We start from the raw sequence: 22,198 nt of genomic DNA on the forward strand, positions 1-22,198 counted from the left end.
CTATTCTATTCTATTCTATTCTATTCTATTCTATTCTATTCTATTCTATACTCTACTCTGCACCATTTCTCTCAGTTAAGAGGTTTTATAGGAATGAGAGTTTTAGAACCGTATAAGATCTGTATTATGTCGTTTTTAACATTGGTGCTGTTCCGATTGTTGGCAACGGAGCCACCCAGAGTTCAATATAAGATGAGCAGCTATATAAACGTTTTAAGTAAATATATAAAGCTAGCTCCCTAATTTATTTCCACAGTAACATAGGATGGGCCTCACACAGTGGTCTTCCTGAAGGAACAATCCCTGCCCAGGTATCACTTTCTCCGCTGGAGACCATCTCAGGAAGGACACTCTCGCCCAGCAGGAGCTTGATGGAACCTCTGCAACAAACCTGGGAACAAGACTCTGGGACGGCGCTGGCCTTCCCCTCAGCTGCTCCCCAAGCCAGCCAGACCAGAACACTTGCCTGGCCGCTGGGGAGCCACGAAGTGGAGCTCTGGCCCAGCCTGCAGGGTCCCCTGGGACTGACTCAATGCCCCAAGGAAGCCCAGCAGCACCAATGCAGGAGGGGGGATTGGCCTCCTCTCCTACCAGTGCCCGCCAGCTGGTAAAGCAGCAGCACTCTCCTTGCCTTGGGCTGCCATGCATCAACCCCAGTTCTGCCACTGGGAGAGGGAGAAACCCCACCCTCCCCGTCACCAACAGTGTGCGTGACTTCATAAACCTTTGGCTGCCTCTCCTCTGAGCTTAAAAAGGACCCTCCCTCACTTTTCCTAGAGGAAATCGGCCCCAATCCCCTGATAAGGTTGGTGATTCTTCGTGCACCTTCCCCAGCTGTGCCAGGCGCTTTGGAAAATAGAGGGAATCAAGCTATTCTCCAAAGCGCCTGAAGGCAGGACAAGAAGCAACGGATCATGGAAACTGACCAAGGAGAGAAGCAACCTAGAACTAAGGAGAAACTTCCTGACAGTGAGAACAATTAACCAGTGGAACCACCTGCCTCCAGAAGTGGTGAATGCTCCAACACTGGAAGTTTTTAAGAAGAGACTGGACAGCCATTTGTCCGAAATGGTGTAGGGTTTCCTGCCTGAGCAGGAAGTTGGACTAGATGACCTCCAAGGTCCCTTCCAACTTTATTAATTATTATTATTATTATTATTATTATTATTATTATTATTATTACTGTTCTTCTCAAGCAAGACTGATCTTGAGTAATAGGAAGAAGTCCGAACACGATCTGATCAGCTGGTCCTTCCTATGGGGTCCGTTTCATTTTCAATACACTTCCTACCGATTCCGACAAGGAATTTTAAACCTTCGCCTCTGTGGGACACTTTTTTACCGGTTCTCTACTGGGAGTCCAGTATCCTCTGCCGGCCCAGCCCTTCTTAAGAGGCCAAAGAACTCGGGGCAGGTTTCCTCATTCCAGACAGCCCTCCACCCGGTCAATTTCCTAAGTATTAGTTAAAGCTGCTTTACTCCAGGAAGGGTTTGGCCCCAGCTACTTGGGGGACCCGGAGGGTCCATTCCGAGTTCTGTTTTGGATTTTAGTCCTACGAAGAGGGGGGTGGTGGACGAGTGGGTAATTACATACAAATATATGTACACAGAATGTAACTCAACAGCCATCAGCACAAAGCGATGCACATTTGCCCTAAAAGCACCAACTTTCTTGGTGTCCACACAGCTACAGTTTTGGGCTAAATCGTGTTAATGCCCATTCATTTGTTCTGCATCTGTTAGCCCCTCACTGATTAGCTGGATGAAATCCCCAAATGTGGTTATAGCCCAGTCGTGTGGAAGGCGGCTGTACATTCCTGGCAGGGCCCTGGCGGGAAAGGAGAAGACCCTCGCCCGTGCTTCTCTCTCTCTCTGGCTGTGCCTAGGCTGGACGACCTCGGTCGGGCTGCTCACCTTCTGAAGAGCCTCCTGCTGCTCCGGGGTGAGAGGAGGGAGCCCCAGCTTGGCTGACGTGCTCTGCCCATTTTCCACCTTGACCGTTTCGGTGCCCTGAAATTGGAGAGACACTCATGAAAGCCCACCTGAACAGAGGAGACCCACGCGGAGGGGGCAGGGAGGCCCAGTTTCACTCAGATGGGAGGGGGAGGGAAAGGACCAGCATCGTAGTAAATTCAGAACAATCTGATTGCTTGATACTTAAATTGAGAAAGCCATTCTCTGGGTCCCTGCCTCTCACCCAATCACTCCCTGCTAGCCGTCTGATGCTTTATGCAGCTGTGCAGCATTTCTCAGCAATTACATAAGGGGTTGTCCAGATGTTCAGTTATTTCCCACTGATTTAACCCATTGAAAGGAGGAAAAAAGGCAACGGTTGTCCTCATTTACCAACCAGAATTGCGACTAGAATACCATCACTGAGTGACAGTCTTTTAGTGAAACCTCACATGGCCACATTGACCTCACAACTGTAGTCGTTAGGCAAACCACTTGGGGTCATTAAGCACAACCTCCTCACATGACATCCCCCCCCAACCTGCAACTTCCTGCCGGCTTCCCCACTGATTCTGCTTGCAGGAAGCCTGCTGTGGCAATCACATGACCGTGGGATACCATTATCATTGTAAAGGGGTTGCAAAGTGCTTAAACTGCGATCACGTTGACTTGGGAACGTGGCGATAGCTGCAAGTTGGAGGACCTCTTGTGAACCTACCTCTTCAGGGCCACTGTAACTCTGAGCAGCTGCTGGATGAGGCAGTAAGTGGGGAGTACCTATATTCCTTGAGATCTGTTTGAATATTAGTAGCTCCGGTTGGTGGCTGGGCTGTTCTCCGAGCTTGGTGGTTTGGCTGCAAATGTTTTGCCTCCATTTGGCAGCCGAATCGCCGAGCTTGGAGATCAGCCTAACCGCCCAACTTCTATTCCTAATCGTGCAATTATCAGCCTCAGCTTTTAGTCCCATCCTTCATTCTGCCCTTCACAATTTTCAGGGGAAATACATCCTCTTTAATTGGAAAATCCACAGGGAAGTCACCTCTCTTCTTTTTTGTTTGAGTAGCTCAAACACGGATTCCTCCCCCTACCCCATTATTTTCAATGCCCTTAAGCCACTGATGTGGAACTGAAGAGACCTACATGCCACCTTCCCCTCTGAATCACCTTTTCTGCTGCACATCCCTAACCTAAAGCCCTTTTTGTGGCTCTTAGAAACCTTTGCAACCACCATTCATTCTGTACTTCTACCTTCTTGACCTCCTATCAGACAATACAGACTCCTGCAAGGTAACCGGGACCTTTTTTAAGCGAGTAACCATTTCGCTTCTGCAGTATCTGACATTTTGTCCCCATTGGACTTGACTGTAGCTGGGCATTTGGTATCTGCTTTTTGAGCTCTGAGTTCCCTTTCCCGTTAATTTTCTACTGCCATGAAGTCCTATCGCCCATGACTATGGCTGAATGTTTTGCAGTTCAAGATTCCAAGGGTGCATTTACCAGGTTCTAGCAGTGAAAGTTTGATTTCTGCTTTCAGAAATTGCAAGGGTGTCTGTTACCCCCAAGGGAGGGAGAGGTGAAAAGATGGGGGGAGGAGAGGATTATAGGAGTGATTGGGCCCAGGGTGGTGCTGTACACTTTTACAATGTATCAGATAATAACTCACCCCAAACTATAACCTCTCCTGAGAGTTTAAAGTTAACCGTTAAACACCACAGAGTTAAGGATGAAGCTTTGGGGCACTCCGTAACAGAGAATCTGGCAACTAGACTCTTTCCTCTGCTGCGCCCAACGGAAACCATCAGGTAGGAGTGGACCTACCAGAGCAACTCTCAGTCCTCAGATGTGGTTCGGGAGGATGCTGTGCCTGGCAGCATCGCAATCCATTGGACAGTCTAGGAAGAGAAGGATGCTTGCACTCCCTTCATGCGAGTCCTTCCACAGGTCAACCATCAGCGGGACCAATGCCGTCTCTTATCCCACGGTCAGGTATGAAACCGGACTGTCATCCATTTTCTCTGGAGCCTTTTATAACTGCAGCCCCACCTCTTTCTTAATAACCTTCTCCAAAAAGGGGAGGTTGGGGATATAATGGAAGTTATTCATAACTGCTGGATTCAGATTTAGCTTTTTGAGGAGTGGATGGACCTACATCTCTTTCAGGACTTCTGGGGCCTCACCTTCCCTCAAATGGATTGACCACAGCTTGAATCAAGTTCCCAGTTCCCTGCCTGGCCATTTCCACCAGCCAGGTTGTGCAGAGGCCCAATCCAGAGGTGGTGAAGTTGAAAATGCAGGGAACTTTTTCCAAGTCCTCAAGATTCACTTTTTATGATCCAGATCATCTAGGGAAAGATGGTCAGACTATCCATGGAGGACCACTGTGAGTTCTTAGGAGAGAATATTGCAGAGAGGGAATCTTTCGCCTTTGTTGACTTAGAAATCAGCTAGAAAAAGTCCGAAACGACGTTGTCCAACAGTCTTATCTGGCAAAGGTTTCAGTCTGTGGTTTCTAAGAAAGCGGACGGAACCTCGTGGCTCAGGAGCCCTTGGGGGGGGGGGAGGCGAGGCGGGGCGGGGCTTCTTGACCCACGGGCCTTGGGAGAGCTGCTGTGAAAAGGACGGGGGGGGGCTGGACCCAAAGGGTTGTGAATAGCCCCAGGGCAGGAGGGAGCATGCCGGCAGGTGTCCCTTGGGGAGCCGCTCAGGAGACCCTCCTGCAGGGCGACTGGGGGGACCCGGCCATTAGGTCATCGGCCTCTGCCTTGCCCTTTGCTGGGAAGGCTCGTGGGGGGGCGCAGAAGTCGGGGGAGCCCAGGCCAGAGCCCCCCCAGCATCGGGGGCCCGCCTGGGGGGGGCGGAGGGGGGAGGCGCCTTTCTTCGGGTTGAGGCCTCAGCCTAGGGGGCGCCCCATCCTTCACCCCACCCCAATTCCCATGCAGCCCCCACGTGCAGCGGGCTTGGGCCCCTCGATTTGCCGCTGGCGCCCAGCGGCCCGGAAGGCACCCCGGGCCTCGGGGCCCGCCGAGCTCCGGGAGGGGCTCGGGGCCCAACCCTACCCAGAGGGCGCGGCCTGGCTCCGGAAACGGCCTGGCTGGGACGGGGGTCCGTCCGGGCGCGCCTCCTGCAACGGGCGAGGGCGGAGGGGGGGCAGGAGGCCGGCCTGCCCTCCCGCGTGGAAGGGAAAGGGGGGCGCGGGGGGAGGGAAATGCAGTTCCGCCTCCCGCCCCGTCAGCGGCTCCGCCGGGGACGCCCCGCATCTCCGTGGCGCGGCTCTCCTCCGCTCCGACCGGCCCGGCGCGGCCGCTTACCAGAGAGAGCGCCGCCGCGGTGGTGGTGGTGGTGGTGGTCGCCGCAACCGCCGCCATCTTCGCCGCCGCCGCCGCCGCCTCGCGCCCCGCGCTCCTGAGTCTCGCGAGAACCAGGCGGCGGGAGGCCGGGCGAACGCGAGGCGGCTCCGGAGGGGAGGGCGGCCAGGGCGCCTGCGCGAGCCTGTTGATTGCCGCCAGCCGCCCCGCTGAGCCTGTAGGGGGCGTCCTCGGGACGCGGCGGAGCCCTTTCCCGCTCGCCCCGCCCACCCGCCCTCGGAGGGAGCGTGTCGCGCGGGGGGGGGGAGAGGCGTCAAGAGCTGGCAGAGCGCGGGTGGGCGGCGCTTGGACGCGGGGCGGGGCAAGGGCGGCGGCCGCCTGAAGGATCTGCCGCTCTCCGCCTGCCCCCCCTCCCCCCGTGCGCGATCCCGGGAAGCGGCTGCTGGGCGGCGGCGGCGGCGCCCCCGGCCCGCGGCCCCTCAGCCGGGAGGGGGGAGGCAGGAGGCAGGGCGGCCGCTCCTCTCCTCTTCCCTCGCCCGGGCGCTGCCGGTTCAGGGCCCGTCCTGGCTGCCGGTCTCGGGGCTGGAGCCGGCGCCTCGGGCGGGGGGGGGCTGGGGCCGGTGCAGGGCGCCTTCCAGGAACGCCGCCAGCTTCTCCCAGTCGTCCTGGAAGAGAGCGGAGGGAGGGGTGAGGCCCCAGGGAGCGTCCCGGCCCTCCCCCTCCTCCTTCCTACCCCCCGCAAGGGCTCCCTTCCACGGGGTCCCCCACCCCACCCAGAGCCCCCTGGCAGGAGGGACGTGTAAAAGCTCCAGCCCCATGGAGCTCCCGAGGGCTACACAAGGGGGGGGGCGGTGGTCCTGTGGCTGTGCTGCTGGACACACACACACGCACACACCCGCTGAAGTCTGCCGGGCGAACCCCCCCCCCCGCCCCCAATGCCGCCTCAGGGATGGTGGGGGGTGCAGGAGGCTCACCTGGCGGATGAATCCGTACTGCACCAGCTCAGCCGCCAGGTCCCTGGCATTGTCGCCTGTGGAGGAGCAGGGATTGCCAGCCTCACCAGGTCGGCCGTTGGGCCTCCTGCAAAGCTGGTTCAGGGGCCGGGCGGGGTGGCTGGGGAGCCCTTGCAGGGACCCGCCTGCTGTGCCAGCTAGCGGCCTTTGCAAGGCAGCCCCTCTGCTGTGAGAGCCACTCTGATTCCCAGCTTGTTTCCGAGGGCAAATCAAGGTGCCTCGGGGTCCCTCGTGAAGCCCCTCAAGGTTTGGAGTGTCTCTAGGGCTGCTTCTCCCAAGAGAAGCTCCTCGCAGGGCCCTGCTTCTAGGGAGTGTGGCCCCTGGGCCAGCTTCCCTGGGGAGACCAATTTTTGCCAAGCATGGCACCTGGCTGCTTCAGCAGGCCTTTGGGATCTCCTGTTACAGGCCTTCCTCAGGCTGGAACATTTCATGGCCACCTAGCCACGTGAATAAAGAAATCCCCATGCAGCGGGGGGGGGCGGGGGGCGGTGGAGGGCCCGGGGTGGGATGGCCTTTTCCAGGTTCTCCTCAGGACAAGGAGGGAGCTGCACCTGCCTTAGGAACCCAGGGGGAGACCCTGTCCAGGATCCGAAGGCACAGCTGGCATCGCTGCCCATCCCCCCACCTCTGTGCCCCCCAGCAGGAGGGAAGCGGGTGAGACTCACTGGGGAGCAGGTCGTAGCTCAGCTGGCGATGGAGCTTGTCTTCCAGGATGAGGAGGAGGGTCAGCTGTTGGGGAGGCACAGATTGGCATGAATTGTGGCCCTCTGGGGCAGAGGAAGGAGAGCAGGGCACTTCCAAAACCTATCCATAAAACTACTAAGAAAGGATTCTTGGCAAAGCGAACGTTTACCGGAGAAGGTGTCGCTGTTTGGAGCGCAATTTCAAAGATAAGCAAGCTTTATAGAATGACTTTTGTCCCACCTGAGAGCGCCTTTGGACTGTGCTGCCCCCACCCCAAGGGGCACCTAGGTAAATGCAGGGTGAGGGGGGGTTGTTGAAAAGGCCCGGCTTCCGCTTGCCAGGATGCCTGGCCTGGCGCTCCCCCAGCCTGCAGCTGCAAGCGCTTCCCCGGGCCATACGTACGTGCCATTGCCGCCTCTCCTCCAGCCAGTCCACATTGCACTGCATTTGCACCACCTGGTGGGGGCAGAGGCAGCCCTCAGCAGAAGCCCCCTCCTGAGCCCCTGCCCCCCAGCCAAGGCCCTGCTGGTAGGGGGTGCAGGACGCTGCCCCTCCTGGGGCTCTTCCCCGAGCTCGGCTCCCTGGCCCTGCGTGGGAGCATCTCCCATGGCTGAGAGCCCCCTCCCAAGAAACACGCATCTCCCGCCTGCCCCCCAGCCGGCCAAGAGGGGCGGCCAGGCGGCTTAGTCTTTTCCCCCCAGAGAAATGGGGGTGCAGCATCGGGTGTTGGCCTGTAGCCATTTTGTGAGGGTCTCTGGGGCCACGTGAGCCGTCCCTGCAGGGGATGAGGGGAAACGGACTTTGCTCCTGTCAAAACTTTAGTCGTCCCCCCCCATCGCCATGACACGTCAGCAGTGTCCTCCTGGGGCTCCTGACCCCACCTCTTGCTGCCCACCCTGAGGAAGGTCCGCCTCCTCCTCACTCACTGCGGGGGGGGGAACAGACTGAAGTGGTGCAAAGGATGGAGGAGAGGAGAGTCCCAGAGGCAGCCCCTCCCCCCCCTTTTGCCTCCTTGGGCTCCAAACAAGGGGAGGGGGCTGCTGATCCATAGAAGCCACCTCACCTTCCGCGTCTCTACATCAAAAGGCTCCGGTGTGGGGGTTTGGGCTTTCTGGGGGTCTTCCAGGGCCTGGGAACTGGACTGTGGCAGGGTGTGGGGCCGGATGGTGGCAAAGTTCATCAGGGGGTAGATACCATTCCTGGCAGGAAGAGGGAGGTGGGTCAGGGAAGGGGTCCCAGCAAGGACAGTGGGGTGGCTGCAGAGGGAGAAGCGGAAGATGGAGAAACTCACCTGACGTCCTCCAAGAATTTGTCCAGTTCCAGGAAGGAGACCTCTGAATATCTGGGGAGGTTGGGGGAGGGGAGGGAGGACAAAGTTAGGCCAGGTGTCTGTGGCAGCTGCAGACGCCCAACAGAGCCAGGAGGGTCCAAGGTGCCATGGCTGCCAGCAGCCTCCGTGCCACAGACGGGTGCACCCAGGACCTGGCTTCTGCTTTGCCTGCCCTCTAGGCTCTCCCCTGCTGGAGAGGGAGGGGGCAGGGCGATAAGGGTCAGCCTTGGATCTCTGCCTGCGACCACCCAGGTCAGCCAGGAATCCCAGGTGGCAACTGGCAGGCCCTGAGCCTCCCTGAGGGCGCTGCTCAGGGCCAGACCCACCTCCACTGCACAGGCAGCCGCCCTGCCCGTCGAATCTCTGCCATCACCTCGCTGAGATCCAGCTCCTTGGTTTTCTCCTCCACCACATTTTCAGGCCACAGGTCTGCAAGACACAGGACTGGAACTCCAAGCCAGGGGCAGCCGGCCTTTCCTCCACACGGCCGCCCTTCCCACCTGCCCTGCTCCCAGCCCCCCCCAAACTCACATTGGTGGGCGATGAAGCAGTGGGCAGCCAGGAGCTTCAGGGAGTGGACCTCAAAAAGCACCCGGTGGAACAGCAGGTCGTGGGCCGTGGGCCTCTGGCTGGGGTTCAGGAGGAGGCAGCCCAGGATGAATTCCTGCATGGGGGGTGGGGGAAAGGAGGGAGAGGGGGGAGATGGTTACAGAGAGAAAAGCCTCTCTTGCCCCCACCCTGGGGCAGGCAGCTCAGCCCAGCCCTGCACAGGGACAGTTGAGGGTTGAGTAGGAAGGAGTAACCTGCCCAAAATGGGCCGAGGTGTCTTGATTAGCTATGTTTAGCTCATCCTGGCAGAAAACAGCCACGCCGACACCACCACGCCCTTCTGACCTGCAGAGCATCCAGAGGACCAGACACCTCCAGCCCAGGAACTCTGAAAGGAGGGCAGGGGCAACTGGCCAAGCAGGGTCTTTCCAATTACACATCATGGTATTTCGTATGTCTGATGAAAACTATTCATGCAAGCTTTTGAGAGGTGCCGAATGTCGAACTGGCGCACAGATTGGTTCAATGAACAGAAAATCCTGCAAGCAAAAGCTCTCTGGCGCTCGGTGGCAGCCGGAAAGGTTCCCTTCCAGCGTGGAGCCGGCATTCCCAGAGCAGGAGGTGGTGCCCTTCTCCCGTCTGAAGACAAAGGTGGCAGACCTGCCCTGGCCGAGCCTGGTGGGGGCCCATTTTAGGGATCATCAGAATGGGCCTCATCAGGCAGGGCAGGTTCACACCACACTAAGCCCCCAAACAAACAAACCTCAGAGGTGAGTGGAGGTACGGCGGGTGAGCCCTTTAAGCCCGTGACCCGGTTAAGTCTGTTGTGTAAACACAGCAAATGAGGAGGACAACGCGTAGGCTCTGGCTGCCCCTGCTCCCTCGGTTTTCATCCCGTTTTTCTTCAGCTCCCCACCTCCGGTTTATTACTTTTCACTCAACTGCAGCAGTTTCTTATGTAAGGATCTTAAGTTCTCTGCAGCCAATCTCAGTTCTCAGGGTGGGTCTTGTTGAGGTAGCAGGAAGTGGAACCAACTGTTTCTGTGGAGGCCACCTAAAATTGTGCTTGCCTTTCTTACAACTTCATCACCCTGTGATTTATCAAGAACCCCACCCCACCCCACCCCCAAAATAGAAATGCCTGCACATCTGACTGTCAGCTGCCAGTGCAGACTGAGGGCCAGACTGCCATGAACTCCAGGGGGTCTGGATGGCGGGGGAGGATTCAAGGAAAAAGGAAAACTTCACTCTTTAGGTCTCAAGGTCAACCAGCTGGGAACGGAAGACAGCTGCATTGCAACCCACCCTTGAAGCCCCCCCCTTCAGAAAATGTCTCCTTTGAATCTGATTGGACATGGGGGGGGCAGCATGGGCAGGCAACGAAGTTTGACTTGGGGATTTGGGTCCCTGAATTTCACTTCTGGCTTCGCACTACCGTATTTCACTTCACCTCTAGTAGATTCCACCTTTCCCGACAAGTGGAGTTAAGGATCGTTCTCTCTTAGAGGCTCAAGCTGAGGCAGGCCTGGCCCTGACTTCCTGAAGGAAGAACTCTTGTCCGTTAGGATTATCTCACCATGCTCTTCTTCTTGTGCCATATCTGTTATTGGACATTGGCGATCATGTTGGCCAAACTAGACTGTGTTGTCTCTCTGTGTCATATAATGTATGTGGGAATATGCATATTTTGGTATTTATTTTTTGTCATATTTATGTAGTGTATATTGGAGGTGGTGACCATTTGAAAGCTGTATGCAATGAAATTTCATTTTAATATATGCTTATTAGTGTACATTCAAACTGACAAAGTTATTATTCTATCCTATCCTATTCTATTCTATTGAATTTAATTTGTTTTCTAGGGCATTGTCTGCTTTTGTCATCTACAGATTCCATAAGCATCCCTTCTACTTTTGCCTCCAGATGTTGCATTATACGTAGTCCAGGGCTGGAGTAACCTGTCTTTTGGAGGTCTCCCACTGATTAGTTTTCACACGTTTAGTGTGAAAAAATTCAATTCAGAACAGAGCTGTAAGGCATCTTGGATAGCCTCTAGTCCAGAGGTCCCCAATCTTTTGCGCACCAGTGGAGAAAGATTTTTCCCGCAGAATGGTGGGGGCGTGGTTTTGTGTGCTGCCTGCATTCTGTGGATGGGGCTTTGATTGTTTGTGCAGACTGGTTGCTGGCATGCCACGGCCTGGTACTGGTCCCCTTCTCTAGTCCAACCCCCTGCTCAAGTAGGAGACCCTATACCATTCCAGATAGGGGGCTGTCCAGTCTTTTCTTAAAAACCATCAGTGATGAAGCACCCACAATTTCTGAAGGCTGTCTATTCCACTGGTTAATTGTTCTCACAGTCAGGAAATTTCTCCTTAGTTCCAGGTTGCTTCTCTCCTTGATTAGTTTCCATCCGTTGCTTCTTGTCCTGCCTTCTGGTGCTTTGGAGAATAGCTTGACCCCCTCTTCTTTGGGGCAGCCCCTCAAATATCAGAATACTACTATCATGCCCCCCCCACAGTCCTTCTTTTCTCTAGACTGGCTATGCCCAAATCCTGCAACCATTCTTCATATGTTTTAGTCTCCAGGCTTTTAGTCATCTTACTTGATCTTCTCTGCACCTTCTCCAAAGTCTCAACATTTTTTGTGTGTAATGTGATCAAAGCTGGATGCAGCATTCCAGGTGTGGCCTTTCTAAGGTTTTATAAGGTGATACTAATACTTCACGTGATTTTGATTCTATGCCTATGTTTATACAATCAAGGATTGTATTAGCTTTTTTGGATGCTCCTGCACACGCCTGGCTCATGTTTAAGTGGTTGTCCACTAGGATTCCAAGGTCCCTCTCACAGTTGCTGTTTTTGAGCCAGGTCTCACTTAATCTGTACTTGTACCTTTGGTTTTTCCTGCCTAAATATAAAACTTTGCTTTTCTCCACATTCATTTTGTTGGATAAGGCCCATCGTTCAAGTCTGTCAAGATCCTTTTGGATCCTGAGCTTGTCTTCTGGGGTGTTGGCTATTCCTGCCAATTTAGTGTCATCTGCAAATTTGATGATTTCCCCTTCTATTCCCTCATCTAAGTCATTTATGAAGATATTGAAGAATACTGGATCTAAGACAGAACCTTGTGGTACCGTACTGCTTACTTCCCTTTATGTAGATATAGCACCATTCAGGACTACTCATTGAGTACTGTTTGTCAGCCAATTACAAATCCATCTGGTGGAGATGCTGTCTATCCCATATTTTTCAAGCTTACCAAGAAGTAGGTTTTGGTCTACTTTGTCGAATGCCTTACTGAGGTCTAAGTATATTATGTCCACAGCATCTTGCAGATCTACTAATCTGACAATTTTCTCAAAGAATGAAATAAGATTGGTTTGGCGTGATCTTTTTTTAACAAAACCTGCTGGCTTCTAGTTATAACTTTATTTCTAAATGTTTGCAGATCTGTTTTTTTCATTATCTTTTCCAGGATCTTTCCAGGTATTGATGTCGGGCTGATCGGTCTGTAGTTTCCTGGGTCTGTTTCCCCCCCCCATTTTTGAAGGGGGGAACCAGATCAGCTCTTTTACAATCCTCAAGGTAATTCCAGGATTTTTTAAAGATATGATACAATGGTTCTGAGATAACATCTGCCGTCTCCTTCAGAACTCTGGGATGTAATCCATCAGGACCCAGAGATTTATATTGATCAAGGTCAGACAGGTGTTCTATTACTATTTTCTTGCTTATTTTAATTTTAATTTCTAGACAGTTTATGGTAATGTTTTTGGTAGATTGGGCTATAGTTTATTTTTGTGTGAAGACTGATGCAAAGAATAAGTTAAGCAGCTCTGCTTTCTCCCTACTGCCTGTTCCTTCCTTGCCATCTTCCCTCTTTAGTGGACTGACTGCTTCCTTGTTTGCTGTTATTTATATGTTGAATTTTTTTTTTTATTATCTTTGACTTTTGTTGCAAGTCTTTGTTCATTCTGAGCCTTTGCTTTCCTGACGTTACCTTAGCAGATTCGGGCTATCTGCTGATATTCTGCCTTAGTTATGTGTCCCCCTTTGTGTTGTTTGTACTTGTCCTTTTTGTCTTTGAGTTTATCAGAGAGATTTTTGTGCAGTCATGGTGGTTTCTTCTTAGATTTCTTGTTTTTCTTTTTCAGTGATATTGTGGTGGACTAGGCTTTTATGAAGATATTTTTCAGAGTTTCCCACGCTTCTTTTCCCTTTTAAGATTTTTATCCATGGAATCTTTCCTAGGCTCTCTCTGAGTTTGTTAAAATCTGCTCTTTTAAAGTTTAAGACACTGATTGGATTACGTTCTATTATTGGTTGTGTTTGCATTATATTGAATACCAGTACGATGTGGTCACTCTCACCCAAAGTTCCAGCAACTTCAACTCCCTCTATCACTTCTTCTCTATTAGTAAGAGTTGGGCCCAGTACAGCTTTTCCTTTTCCTCTCCCTTCCCATCACTCTCTACCTCAATATGTTTTTCTTTTTTTCTTCCTTCTTTCTCTTTACTCTGTACTTCGTTACATAATCAGTTATCTAGTGATTTTTGCTTGGAATTAGGTTCTAAAGGTCGTGGAGATTCCCCCACTCCTCGCCCCAAGATGATAGCAAATCTGAATGTTGCAAAATTGGTGGTAGATCAACAGTTGCTGGTTGTTCGTTGCTCACTGAGCTTGTTCTCAAATCAGGGCAATCGCTGGAATTCCTTGGGAGGCCTTCCACCTAATATTACTCTTCTGAATTTCTTGGGTTTCTTGTAAACGTGGCTGCCTGTTCTTAGCAGGGTGAAGCCTGATACCCAGAGGACTGTGAGGAGCCACCTGCTTCTTAACGAGCAAGAGAGGGATGGATGGATGGCACTTAGGGCGGGGGGTGTTTTTTGTATGAAATGGTTCCTGCAACACTGTATAATATGACCTCTCTCTAGTCCGGAGTGACTGAATGGGCAGATGGTAAAGAAGGGATAACATGAACTCCAGCTCTCTCTGTCCATCAGAACCCCGAGGGGGGGGCAGAACCCCAGGAGGACAAGAGTAACATCCATGTGCCCATACTTAACAACCAGGATTATTTTGCAATTCTGAGGCCCGTGGAAATGTTATGCACTATTCCAGAAGACTGGGGTATGGGAACCGCCAGGCAGCTGGAGACCAAGGTGATCGCGGTCATCCTGTCACCCCCTGCCCCACCCCAGAGGGGTCATGCTGCCTCTCACCCGCATGTTGGGGTCATCCAGGGAGTGCCTGGCTCGCTCAATGGCCTCCTTGGTCACGGAGGAGTCCCCGTTTGACTGGATCTCAAGCACGGCCATCTGTGGGAGAGGCCAAGATGGAGCCGGGTTGGCCACGCAGGCAGCGGCTGGGTTCCAGATCCCCTTTTGCCAGCAGCAGAAGCTGGCCAGGGGGAACCTCGGCCTCTGCCCCCGCAGCCCCTTACCTCCAGAGCACACATCCCAAAGGAAAAGATGTCCACCGCGGTGCCGTCGGCCGTCTCTGAAAAGCCAACAGCGTCCCATGGAGCCGGCATGCCCCAAAACGACCATGCCCCTCCCCCCACCGGAAGGGGCTTGCTCTCACCTCCATACTCCGGAGGGAAGAAGTGCAGGTTCCGTGGGTCTTCCCGCTCTGTGCGGCCCGGACTGTGGAGTTCGGGCGGAAGGGCTGCGGGAGGGAAGGAAGGCGCTGGGGAAGGTGGCAGGTTGGAGCAGACGCCACCAATCCTCAGCACGGCCTGGGGCCGAGGGTGTCCTCCAGAGCTGGCTTCCTGCATCAGAGGGTGGCAGCCCAGACACAGTCCTGAAGCCAGGTGAGGGTGAAGGGCCTGACTCTGATGCGGGAGCCAGCAGAGAGGGGCGGGAAGAGGCAACTCCAGGCAGCTTCACTTACCCTTTGCAAAAACACGATGCCAGACTGTGGGGGAGAGAGGAGAAGGCCATTACAGAGATGTGGGGGCTCCTACCCAGAAGCTGCTGTGTCACCCCAGCGTTTGCAAACAAGTCCCGGACGATGCGTCAGGCTAAGCCCAAGAACGACCACCAGCAATTCAGCCAGAGGTCAGTTCTTTATTTGCTTACGCACCATAGACAGAATCTTGCCAGACTGAACCCTCGCTACTCTCGGCCGAATGAATATACGCCGTGGGACATTCTAGGAAGGGACCATCCTGACTCTCCTCCTCATGGGAAGCATGGCGGAACTTGATCAAGCCAACACACATACGTGCATGCACAGGCGTGAAAGCAATGGAATGAGCCCCCCAATTTATTCATTATATTTATATTTATATTCGTCCCACCGTTACGGCAACTCTGGGTGGCTTACAGAATAAGAAAAAGTAAAAATACGAAACACTTAAAATTAGAAAAAATAAAACAAGAAGCTAAAAACCAAGAGGACAGGCGAAAAGGGTGTGGACAGCTCCTCTTTACCCTGTTGGCCATCTTGAGTCTAGAACGCCCCACCAGGGCCCTCGGCCACCCGCCAGAGCCAAGGCTCCCCTGGAAGGCCAGGAGGGTGGGGGCCAAGCTCACCTCCAATATTCCAGAAGGTGGGGGCCAAAGCAGAAATGGCTTCTTGTCTTGGACCCACCAGCCCAAATTCTGTGGACAACAGGGTGGGCCAATCCTATTGGGGGAGACAGTTCCTCGGATACCCTGGACCCAGGCCACAAGAGGCTTTACAGGTAATGACCAACCCCTTGAGTTGGACCCGGAAGCAAGCGGGCAATGGCGGTGTTACATGCACGCCCTCCAGAAGGGTCTGCACTGCTGCATTCTCTATCGCTTGTAGCTTCTGAAGGACAGCCCCGGGCAGAGCGTGTTGCAGCGGTCCAACCAAGAGATGATCAGGGCCTCAGGACCCAGGAGGGAGGGGGAGGCCACAGGTCTTTCTCAGGGCCCTGTGGGAGCGGTAGGGGTCTCCCTGGCTGGCTTTCCTTTCAGGGGCTCCAAGGTCTGCCCCAGCCCACCTCCCTCGTACCTGATCCAATTTTGATGAGCCCATTGTGCTGGATGAAGATGGTGTCACTGGTGAGGTTGCCGTGGATGATGGGGGGATCGCAGGAGTGCAGGTAGCTGCAGGGAAAGAGTGCTGGGGGAGCCCTGCGCCTGACAGGCACTGCCAGCCATCAGGAGGGGCATCGTGGCTGAGGAGGGGCTGGGTGGGGGGAGACCCGGGACTCACCTGAGAGCTGAGAGGATCTGGGTGCACCAGCGCTTCCATGCCTGTCGGGGAGAGAGCAGAGGGAGAAAGGAGGCCGGGATGCGGGCAGCCCCTCCACCCAGATCCCCCTCCATTCCCAGGCGGTTGGCAGCCTGAGGGCCCATCCACAGGACCAGAAGCCCTGTGCCCAACCTTCTGGAGGGGCTCCCAGGGTGGCCGACGCAAGCAGCCGGGGTGAGGGGGGGGTCACCCACCCTGGCATTCATCGCTTTGTGGTTCTTCTTGGTCTTTTTCAGGAACTGCTTCAGGCTGCCTGAGGAGACGTACTCAGTGATGAAGATCACCTGCAGGGGAGGGGTCAGAGTGGGCCCAGGCACTAAGGGGGCTCTGGCCCCTCTCCTCCCACAGGGAAGGCTGCCCCTTCTCGGGAGCCCTCAAGCCCGGCCCTTGAGAGAGACTAATGAAGGCGTCCCCCTCAAGCCCCTTCCCAGCTCCACTTCCTGATCCGGCGGCCTGCCGGATGCTGCCAGCCCTCACCCTGCCCCCAGCGCCCTGCCCCCGTGACCTCTTGGCTTCAGAGGGACGTTCCTGGAGCCCCTTGCCCTGAGCCCAGCCCTCCGGCCTCAGGCAGCCCGGCCTACCCTGCGCACACTCGCCTGGGCTTTGCTCTCCTTCACGTCCAGCCAGTATTTGTGCACCTTCACGATGTTGGGGTGGTCAACGACCACCAGCTGCTCAAAGGTGGCCTTGATCGTCTCCTGTTGGGCAAGGGGCACTTCAGGGGAAGGGAGCCTCTGCCGGGGGCAGCCAGAGACGGGCGCTCTGAGCACAGGCACCCTTCCTCCTGTGGGCCCCACCCACCTCGTACGCCGTGAAAGCCGCCTTGTCGGTGAACTGCAGCTCGTTCCACACCACCTCCACTCCCTCCTCCGTGTCCATGGCCAGGAACGTGCTCTGGAGCCCGGGCATGTTGCCTTGGTTTACCTGTGGGCATCATCCAGCTTCAGCAGCCAGGCCGGCCAGAGAACCCACAGGCACCCACGCGACCCTGCCTGTGTCACAAGGTCCAGAACCAGCCAACGGCCTGGGCAATATTTCATCTGCAGTCTTCCAGGCCAGAGATGGATCTGGACAAGTCTGCCCCCCCCCTGGCTGTAGAGCAGATCTTCCCCCTGGGAAAAGGCCAGGAAACAGGCTGGCACGTCCCTGTCTTGCCAGAGGGGAGGTCGAGGCACAGGGCCCTGCCTGCCCATCAGGAGAAGCTCCGTGTCTTGGCTCAGCTGCCCCTTGCATGCAGCATGGAGTCCCTCAGGCGGCCCCTCATAGGGCTGCCCCACTGCCTGGCAAAGGCAAGGGCACACAGCCCCTCTGCTTTAGGAGGGAAAGGTGGGGCTGTTCCCCCCTTTCTTCTAGGTTGCAGAGCCCTGGCTGGCTCCACTGCCCTCCTCCCCTGACCCCCCTCCCCAGGTCTCCAGACCTTGTCTGCAACCAGCAATGGCCTCATCAGCTCCAGAGCCTGACCGGCACCTGAGGCCCGCGTGGTTCTCTCCTCCTCCTCCTTGCCCGGAGACAGAGGAGGGGAAGCCAAGCGGTTGGGGCGCCCGTAGCCCTGTCCTCCGGCTCCACGTGCAGGATTAGGGCAAACAGGGCAGCTCTGGGGGGGGGGAAGACCCAGAGGGGCCCATCCCCTGCCCTCCAGCTGTGCCACCACTGGAAGGGAGCGAAAAAGAGACCACCCTCCGAGGGGAAAGGGGGCCTTCCCCTCCCCATGCCCTTAATGGGATGGCCGAATCAGCCCATTTCCTCGGCTCACACGTCACCCGTGTGACACAGAATCTCACCACCCAGAACAGGTGGAACCTCAGGATGTGCCCCGAACACCCCTCCCCCCCCAAGCTCAGCCTGTCAGTGTTGTTGCAGCGATAGCCACTGCACTGGCAACGCCCGCCTGGGTGAGCAGAAGAAATGGGGCAGAGAGCTGTTCTCCTGGGTCCTCCAAGGGCAGGAGCCTCTGGCTGGGCATCCAGGGAGGGGACTGCGGCCAGCCCCCCCCTCCAAGCTTTCCAGGAGCTGCTTAAGGAAACTAGTCCCAGGTCCAAATAAGGGCCCCTCAGGAGTGGGGTGGCTGCCTGAAGGTGCTACCCAAATCCCCTCCTCTGCCATTTGCCAGCAGGGCTGCCAGCGGCTGCCTTTCCAGAAAATAAAAAGGGGGGGGCACTGGTTTGCCCATGTAGAAGCCAAGGCTGGTTGGCAGCAGGCGCTTTGGGAGCCCCCTGGCTCAGGGGAACCAGGAGCAAAGGCAGCAGCTTCCCCTCACCCCCTTGGGGCCCATAAGGAGGCAGGGCTCAGCAGCAGGACCGCCAGCAAAGGGAGGAAGCAGCGGGATCTGCCATCTTGTTTTCCTGAGACTGGAGACTTCAGGGAGGGGGCACAGCCCAGCGCCAGGGTGGCTTTCTGGCAGTAGCAGGAGGAGGAGGAGGAGGAGGAGGAGGAGGAGGAGGAGGAAGGGGGGTCTGCACCCCTGCGGGACCAGGGAGGAGAGGGGGAAGAGCACCTCTCTGCCCAGGCCCAGCTTCTTGTGCCCCCTTCCCCACTCGCTTCTGGGAAGGCCGCCTCCTTGTCCCGGACTGTGTTTGGGCAGTTCATCCAGCTGATTCCCCTGCAGCCTCCTTGCAGCTGGCAGATAACATGAGACTCTGGGTTTTAGTATTCTCTATTTCTCAGGGATAATTTATAGAGTGGATTTCTAGGCATTTTGATTAATTCTCTTGATACTGAATTAGCATCTATACCTACGTGTTCACCATAAAACACTCAAATAAATAAACAACCAACCACAGGAAAAACATGCCTGCCCGGGCAGGGAAAGGAAAGCACTGCCCAGGAGAGGATTCACGGCCACTTCAAGGGCCCTTCACCCCACGCCCAGCCCCACCTTGGACCACCAGCGAACCCTTCGCCCTGCCCTTCCCTCTTCCCTCCCGCCACCTGCAGAGAGAGGGCAAGGGGGCTGCCACCGCCAAGGAGAGCCTGGCCTGGGTACCAGCACAGCCTTCGGATGGAGCCGTTGCCATGGCAACTGCCTGCAAGATTCAGGAGGCCAACCGGCAGCACGGTGGTTCTCTTGGGAGCCCAGGGAGGGCCCTGATGGCCAAGCGGACGGTCTGTGGAGGGACAGGCACCCTGCCAACGGAGCTGGGCTTCCACACTGCCGCCGCTTACAAGAGGCTTCCCACCGCTTCCCTCCCCCGGGGAAGTTTACTGGTGCTGTGAAATCAGGATGGGACATAAAACTCTTTTGCCGATCTTCACCTGGCCTAGAAATTAGACCCACAGATTCTGTGTCCCCTTCCCGAAGGAAGGAAGGAAGGAAGGAAGCAAGGAAGCAGCAGGGGAAGGTGGAGATGCCCACAAAGAGAGAGGCTGAGCAGCAGCCCCTGCAAAATCATCAGCCTAGCCTGGCACGACAGAAGCGGGTGACCAGGAAACCAAGACCCCCCCCCTGCCCAAGCTCTTCGCCAGAGCAGAAGCTCTCCCGGGCTCTCCCGGGGCCCAGACCAATAAGGGGTGGCTCTGGGGTGGCTCTATTTCCTGACCTGGTCTACCTCGAAGGGCTGACAGGGGGATGCATCGCTCCTTTTCTGGCAAGGCAAAATGGCCACTCACCCACGCCACGCCCCAAGGCTGCCCCACGCCCCAAGAACAAAGGTTTCCTTTGAGGCCACAACAAGCAAAACTCAGGGAAGCAGAGCCAAAGCTCTGGGGGGGGGGGAGGGGGGGAGGGGAGGCAGCACTGGGGACTAAAGGAGAAGTGCCACACCAGGAAAAGGCCCAGCCCAGCCCAGCCCTGCCTTCCTCCGATAAGCCTCCGGTCAGGGCCCCCCAGGCGATAAGCAGCAGCAGCAGCAGCAGCAGTTCAGCCGAGCCCATGGGCTCCACCCGATCGAGGGATGGCCCATAGCCTCTCCTGAGGTGGGGGGAGCAGATGAAGAGAAAGAGCCAGCAGATTCCCTTTGCTGACCAGCCCTGCAAGATCCTTCTTAGAACAGTGACCCTTAGAGAAGAATCGGCAACGGGGGGGGGGATCAGTTGCAATCAACCAGAAACCCCGAGGGCTCCCCCATTTAGCCCCCTCCAAGCAGACCCGATGGGGCCATTGGAGGAAATGTGGTGGAGGAAATTCAGGCGGCCCAGAGCCCCGCAGGAGGCAGAGGGGCCCGGGGGGGGCCCTTCGGAGAGCCAGCCGGAGTCTGCTGCTCTCAGCTCCCCACAAGGGTCCCCGGGTCAGCCTGGTGGGCAGAGCTGCCAGCCTGAGAAGGGGGGGAGAGACTTGGGTGGCCCTGCTGGCTAAAGCCAGGCTCGGCCCAGGAACTGGCTGAACAAGGCCCGGGCGGTGAGCCGGGCAGGAATCCCACTTGCCCTGAGGGGGGGGGCTGTGGGTGAAGAGGAGGGGCGGGCAGCAGCCTCAGAGATATGGAGCAGACAAAGTGCTCACCCCGGAAGTTCTCCAAACCACGCCCAGGTGCTGCCAAACAAAGCGCAAGGACGCCCGAAATCCCAGCTGGGAGGCAGCACCACATACTTGCAAAGCTGGTTTCTCCGCTCTGACTTCCCCCCCCCCGCCCCTGTTTTCTGGGAGAGGCCCCTTGGAGGACAAGGGGGGCTGCCTGCTGGGGGGTGCTGGGGGGGAGCAGGGTGCTGGGGGGAGCAGCCTGCTTCTGCCAGGGAGCAGGCAGAGTCAGGACAAAGGGTGGGGGCAGCTCACCCAAAGGGCAGGAGCCGTAAGGCTCACCCTGGGGTACCTAATGGGGCAGCCGCTTGAGGCAAGACCTCCACCAGCTCGGGGGGGGGGGGAAATACGCCCAGGGAGGAGGACAAACAAGGTAAGATCCTCCCCCCCAAGGGCTGGGATGGTATCTTGCAGGAATCCTCAGAAGGGAACCCGGTGTGCCCCCTCTCCTACCCCTCTGCCCAGGGAAGCCTCTGCGCTGAATGGCCAAACTCTGGGATGCCTTTGCTGGGTGGGCAGGCTGAGGAGGAGGAGGAGGAGGACCCCGGGACGGTCAGGCTGTGATCCTTGTCACTGCCCCTCCCCCTTCAAAGTGAGGATCCTCCACCAGCAGGAAGGAGGGTGTCCCAGATGGAGGCTTAGGAGACCCTTCTGGGGTGGGGGAGGGAGGGATGGGGGGGCGGGAGCTGGCCAGCGGTGGGGAAGAGAGCCTCGCCCCAGCTGGAGAGCTGCCGCTTCCCCTGCTCCAAAAGGTCCGGGGGGGGGGAGGCTTGCCACTGCGCCGCAGACAGCCGAAGGTGGGGGGTGCTTGGTGACAAGAGCCGGCGGGCGAAAGGGAGGCCCTCGTGTCCCGGGATGGAGCCCCGATCCCACCACTGAGAGCTTGGAACTGGCGGGGTCCGGCTGCGCCCCCGCACCCCACTCTCCCGCCAGGCAGCTCCAGGCGCTGACAAGGGGGGGGGCTCGCGGTGGAGCCGATGTGCGGACGGAAAGCTGGGCTGTCCGAGCGAGCCTCCCTCGCGGGGTGAGCGTTGTGGGCAAAGGCTGGAAGGGGAAATCCCTGGCCCGGTAGGAGCGTCTGAGGACGGGGGAAGGTAGCTCGACCGGGTTCTAAGTAAACAAACGCCTCCTGTCGGGCAGCGTTCCTGCGGGTGAGGCGCAGGCGGAGGTCATCCAGCCGGGCCGCCCGCCCCCAGAGCGATTCCCGCCGCCGGGACCGGGAGGGCGGAGCGGCGCGGGCGCTCGGCTGCCGACTCCTCCGCGGCGCCCCAGCCCGCGGCTACCTGCTCCTTGCGCTTCTGCCAGCGGCCGCAGGGGCTCTCCTCCAGCACCTCGCTCTCGTCCTCGCTCTCCTCCTGCGCGGCCGCGCGCGCCGGGTCCGCCTCCGCGCTCCCCGACATGTTTCCCGGCGCCGGGCAGGGCCGTGCAGCGGAGGACGAGGCCCCGCTCGCCGCTGCTCCCGGGAGGCCGCTGGACGCCGAGCCACCGCGCCTCTTTGCCTCGCGGTCCCCGCTGCGCAGCGCAGCGCAGCCGGGCGTCACCACGGGGCGGCGCGGAGGACCGCCCGCCTCCGCCGCCTCCCGAGCCGGTTCGGCCCTGCCTCGGTGGCCAGGCTCGAGCCCGCCGAACCCCCAGCCTCGAGGCGTCCGACGGCCGACCTCCCCCGCCCCGCCGGGGGGCTCCGGTGT

General features: G+C 57.0%; 2 protein-coding genes across 2 annotated transcripts in view; both read right to left on the reverse strand.

The window, feature by feature from the left end:
* PUF60 (poly(U) binding splicing factor 60) overlaps positions 1 to 5,318 on the reverse strand; it is a 12,655-nt gene extending 7,337 nt beyond the window's left edge. Inside the window, exons 1-2 of the mRNA XM_015817111.1 lie at positions 5,262 to 5,318; positions 1,915 to 2,010 (exon numbers count right to left, since the gene is read on the reverse strand). Coding sequence (XP_015672597.1) covers positions 1,915 to 2,010; positions 5,262 to 5,318 — 153 coding nt within the window. The remainder of the gene's footprint in view (positions 1 to 1,914; positions 2,011 to 5,261) is intronic.
* Positions 5,319 to 5,809: 491 nt separating this feature from the next.
* Positions 5,810 to 21,910, reverse strand: NRBP2 (nuclear receptor binding protein 2). Its single transcript, XM_029284376.1, has 16 exons — positions 21,794 to 21,910; positions 16,862 to 16,984; positions 16,255 to 16,344; positions 16,022 to 16,062; positions 15,818 to 15,912; positions 14,417 to 14,500; positions 14,277 to 14,332; positions 14,056 to 14,151; positions 8,817 to 8,949; positions 8,612 to 8,714; positions 8,247 to 8,297; positions 8,019 to 8,154; positions 7,358 to 7,411; positions 6,937 to 7,000; positions 6,233 to 6,288; positions 5,810 to 5,923 (listed from the first exon to the last, which is right to left on the reverse strand). Exons 1-16 carry the CDS (start codon positions 21,908 to 21,910, stop codon positions 5,810 to 5,812), a joined length of 1,413 nt encoding a protein of 470 aa, XP_029140209.1.
* Between the last annotated feature and the right edge of the window lie 288 nt (positions 21,911 to 22,198).

The sequence above is a fragment of the Protobothrops mucrosquamatus genome, unplaced genomic scaffold (genome assembly GCF_001527695.2).
Source record: "Protobothrops mucrosquamatus isolate PMUCROS unplaced genomic scaffold, P.Mucros_1.0 scaffold553, whole genome shotgun sequence".
NCBI lineage: Eukaryota > Metazoa > Chordata > Lepidosauria > Squamata > Viperidae > Protobothrops > Protobothrops mucrosquamatus.

Excerpts from the sequence above, each read along its gene's own strand:
- NRBP2 (XM_029284376.1), bottom strand. The coding sequence starts at position 21,910 with ATGTCGGGGAGCGCGGAGGCGGACCCGGCGCGCGCGGCCGCGCAGGAG. Across the intron at positions 15,913-16,021 it reads CAGATCCTCTCAGCTCTCAG|CTACCTGCACTCCTGCGATC; the intron begins GTGAGTCCCGGG and ends CTTTCCCTGCAG. Across the intron at positions 14,501-15,817 it reads GCTCATCAAAATTGGATCAG|CCCTTCCGCCCGAACTCCAC; the intron begins GTACGAGGGAGG and ends TCCCTCCCGCAG.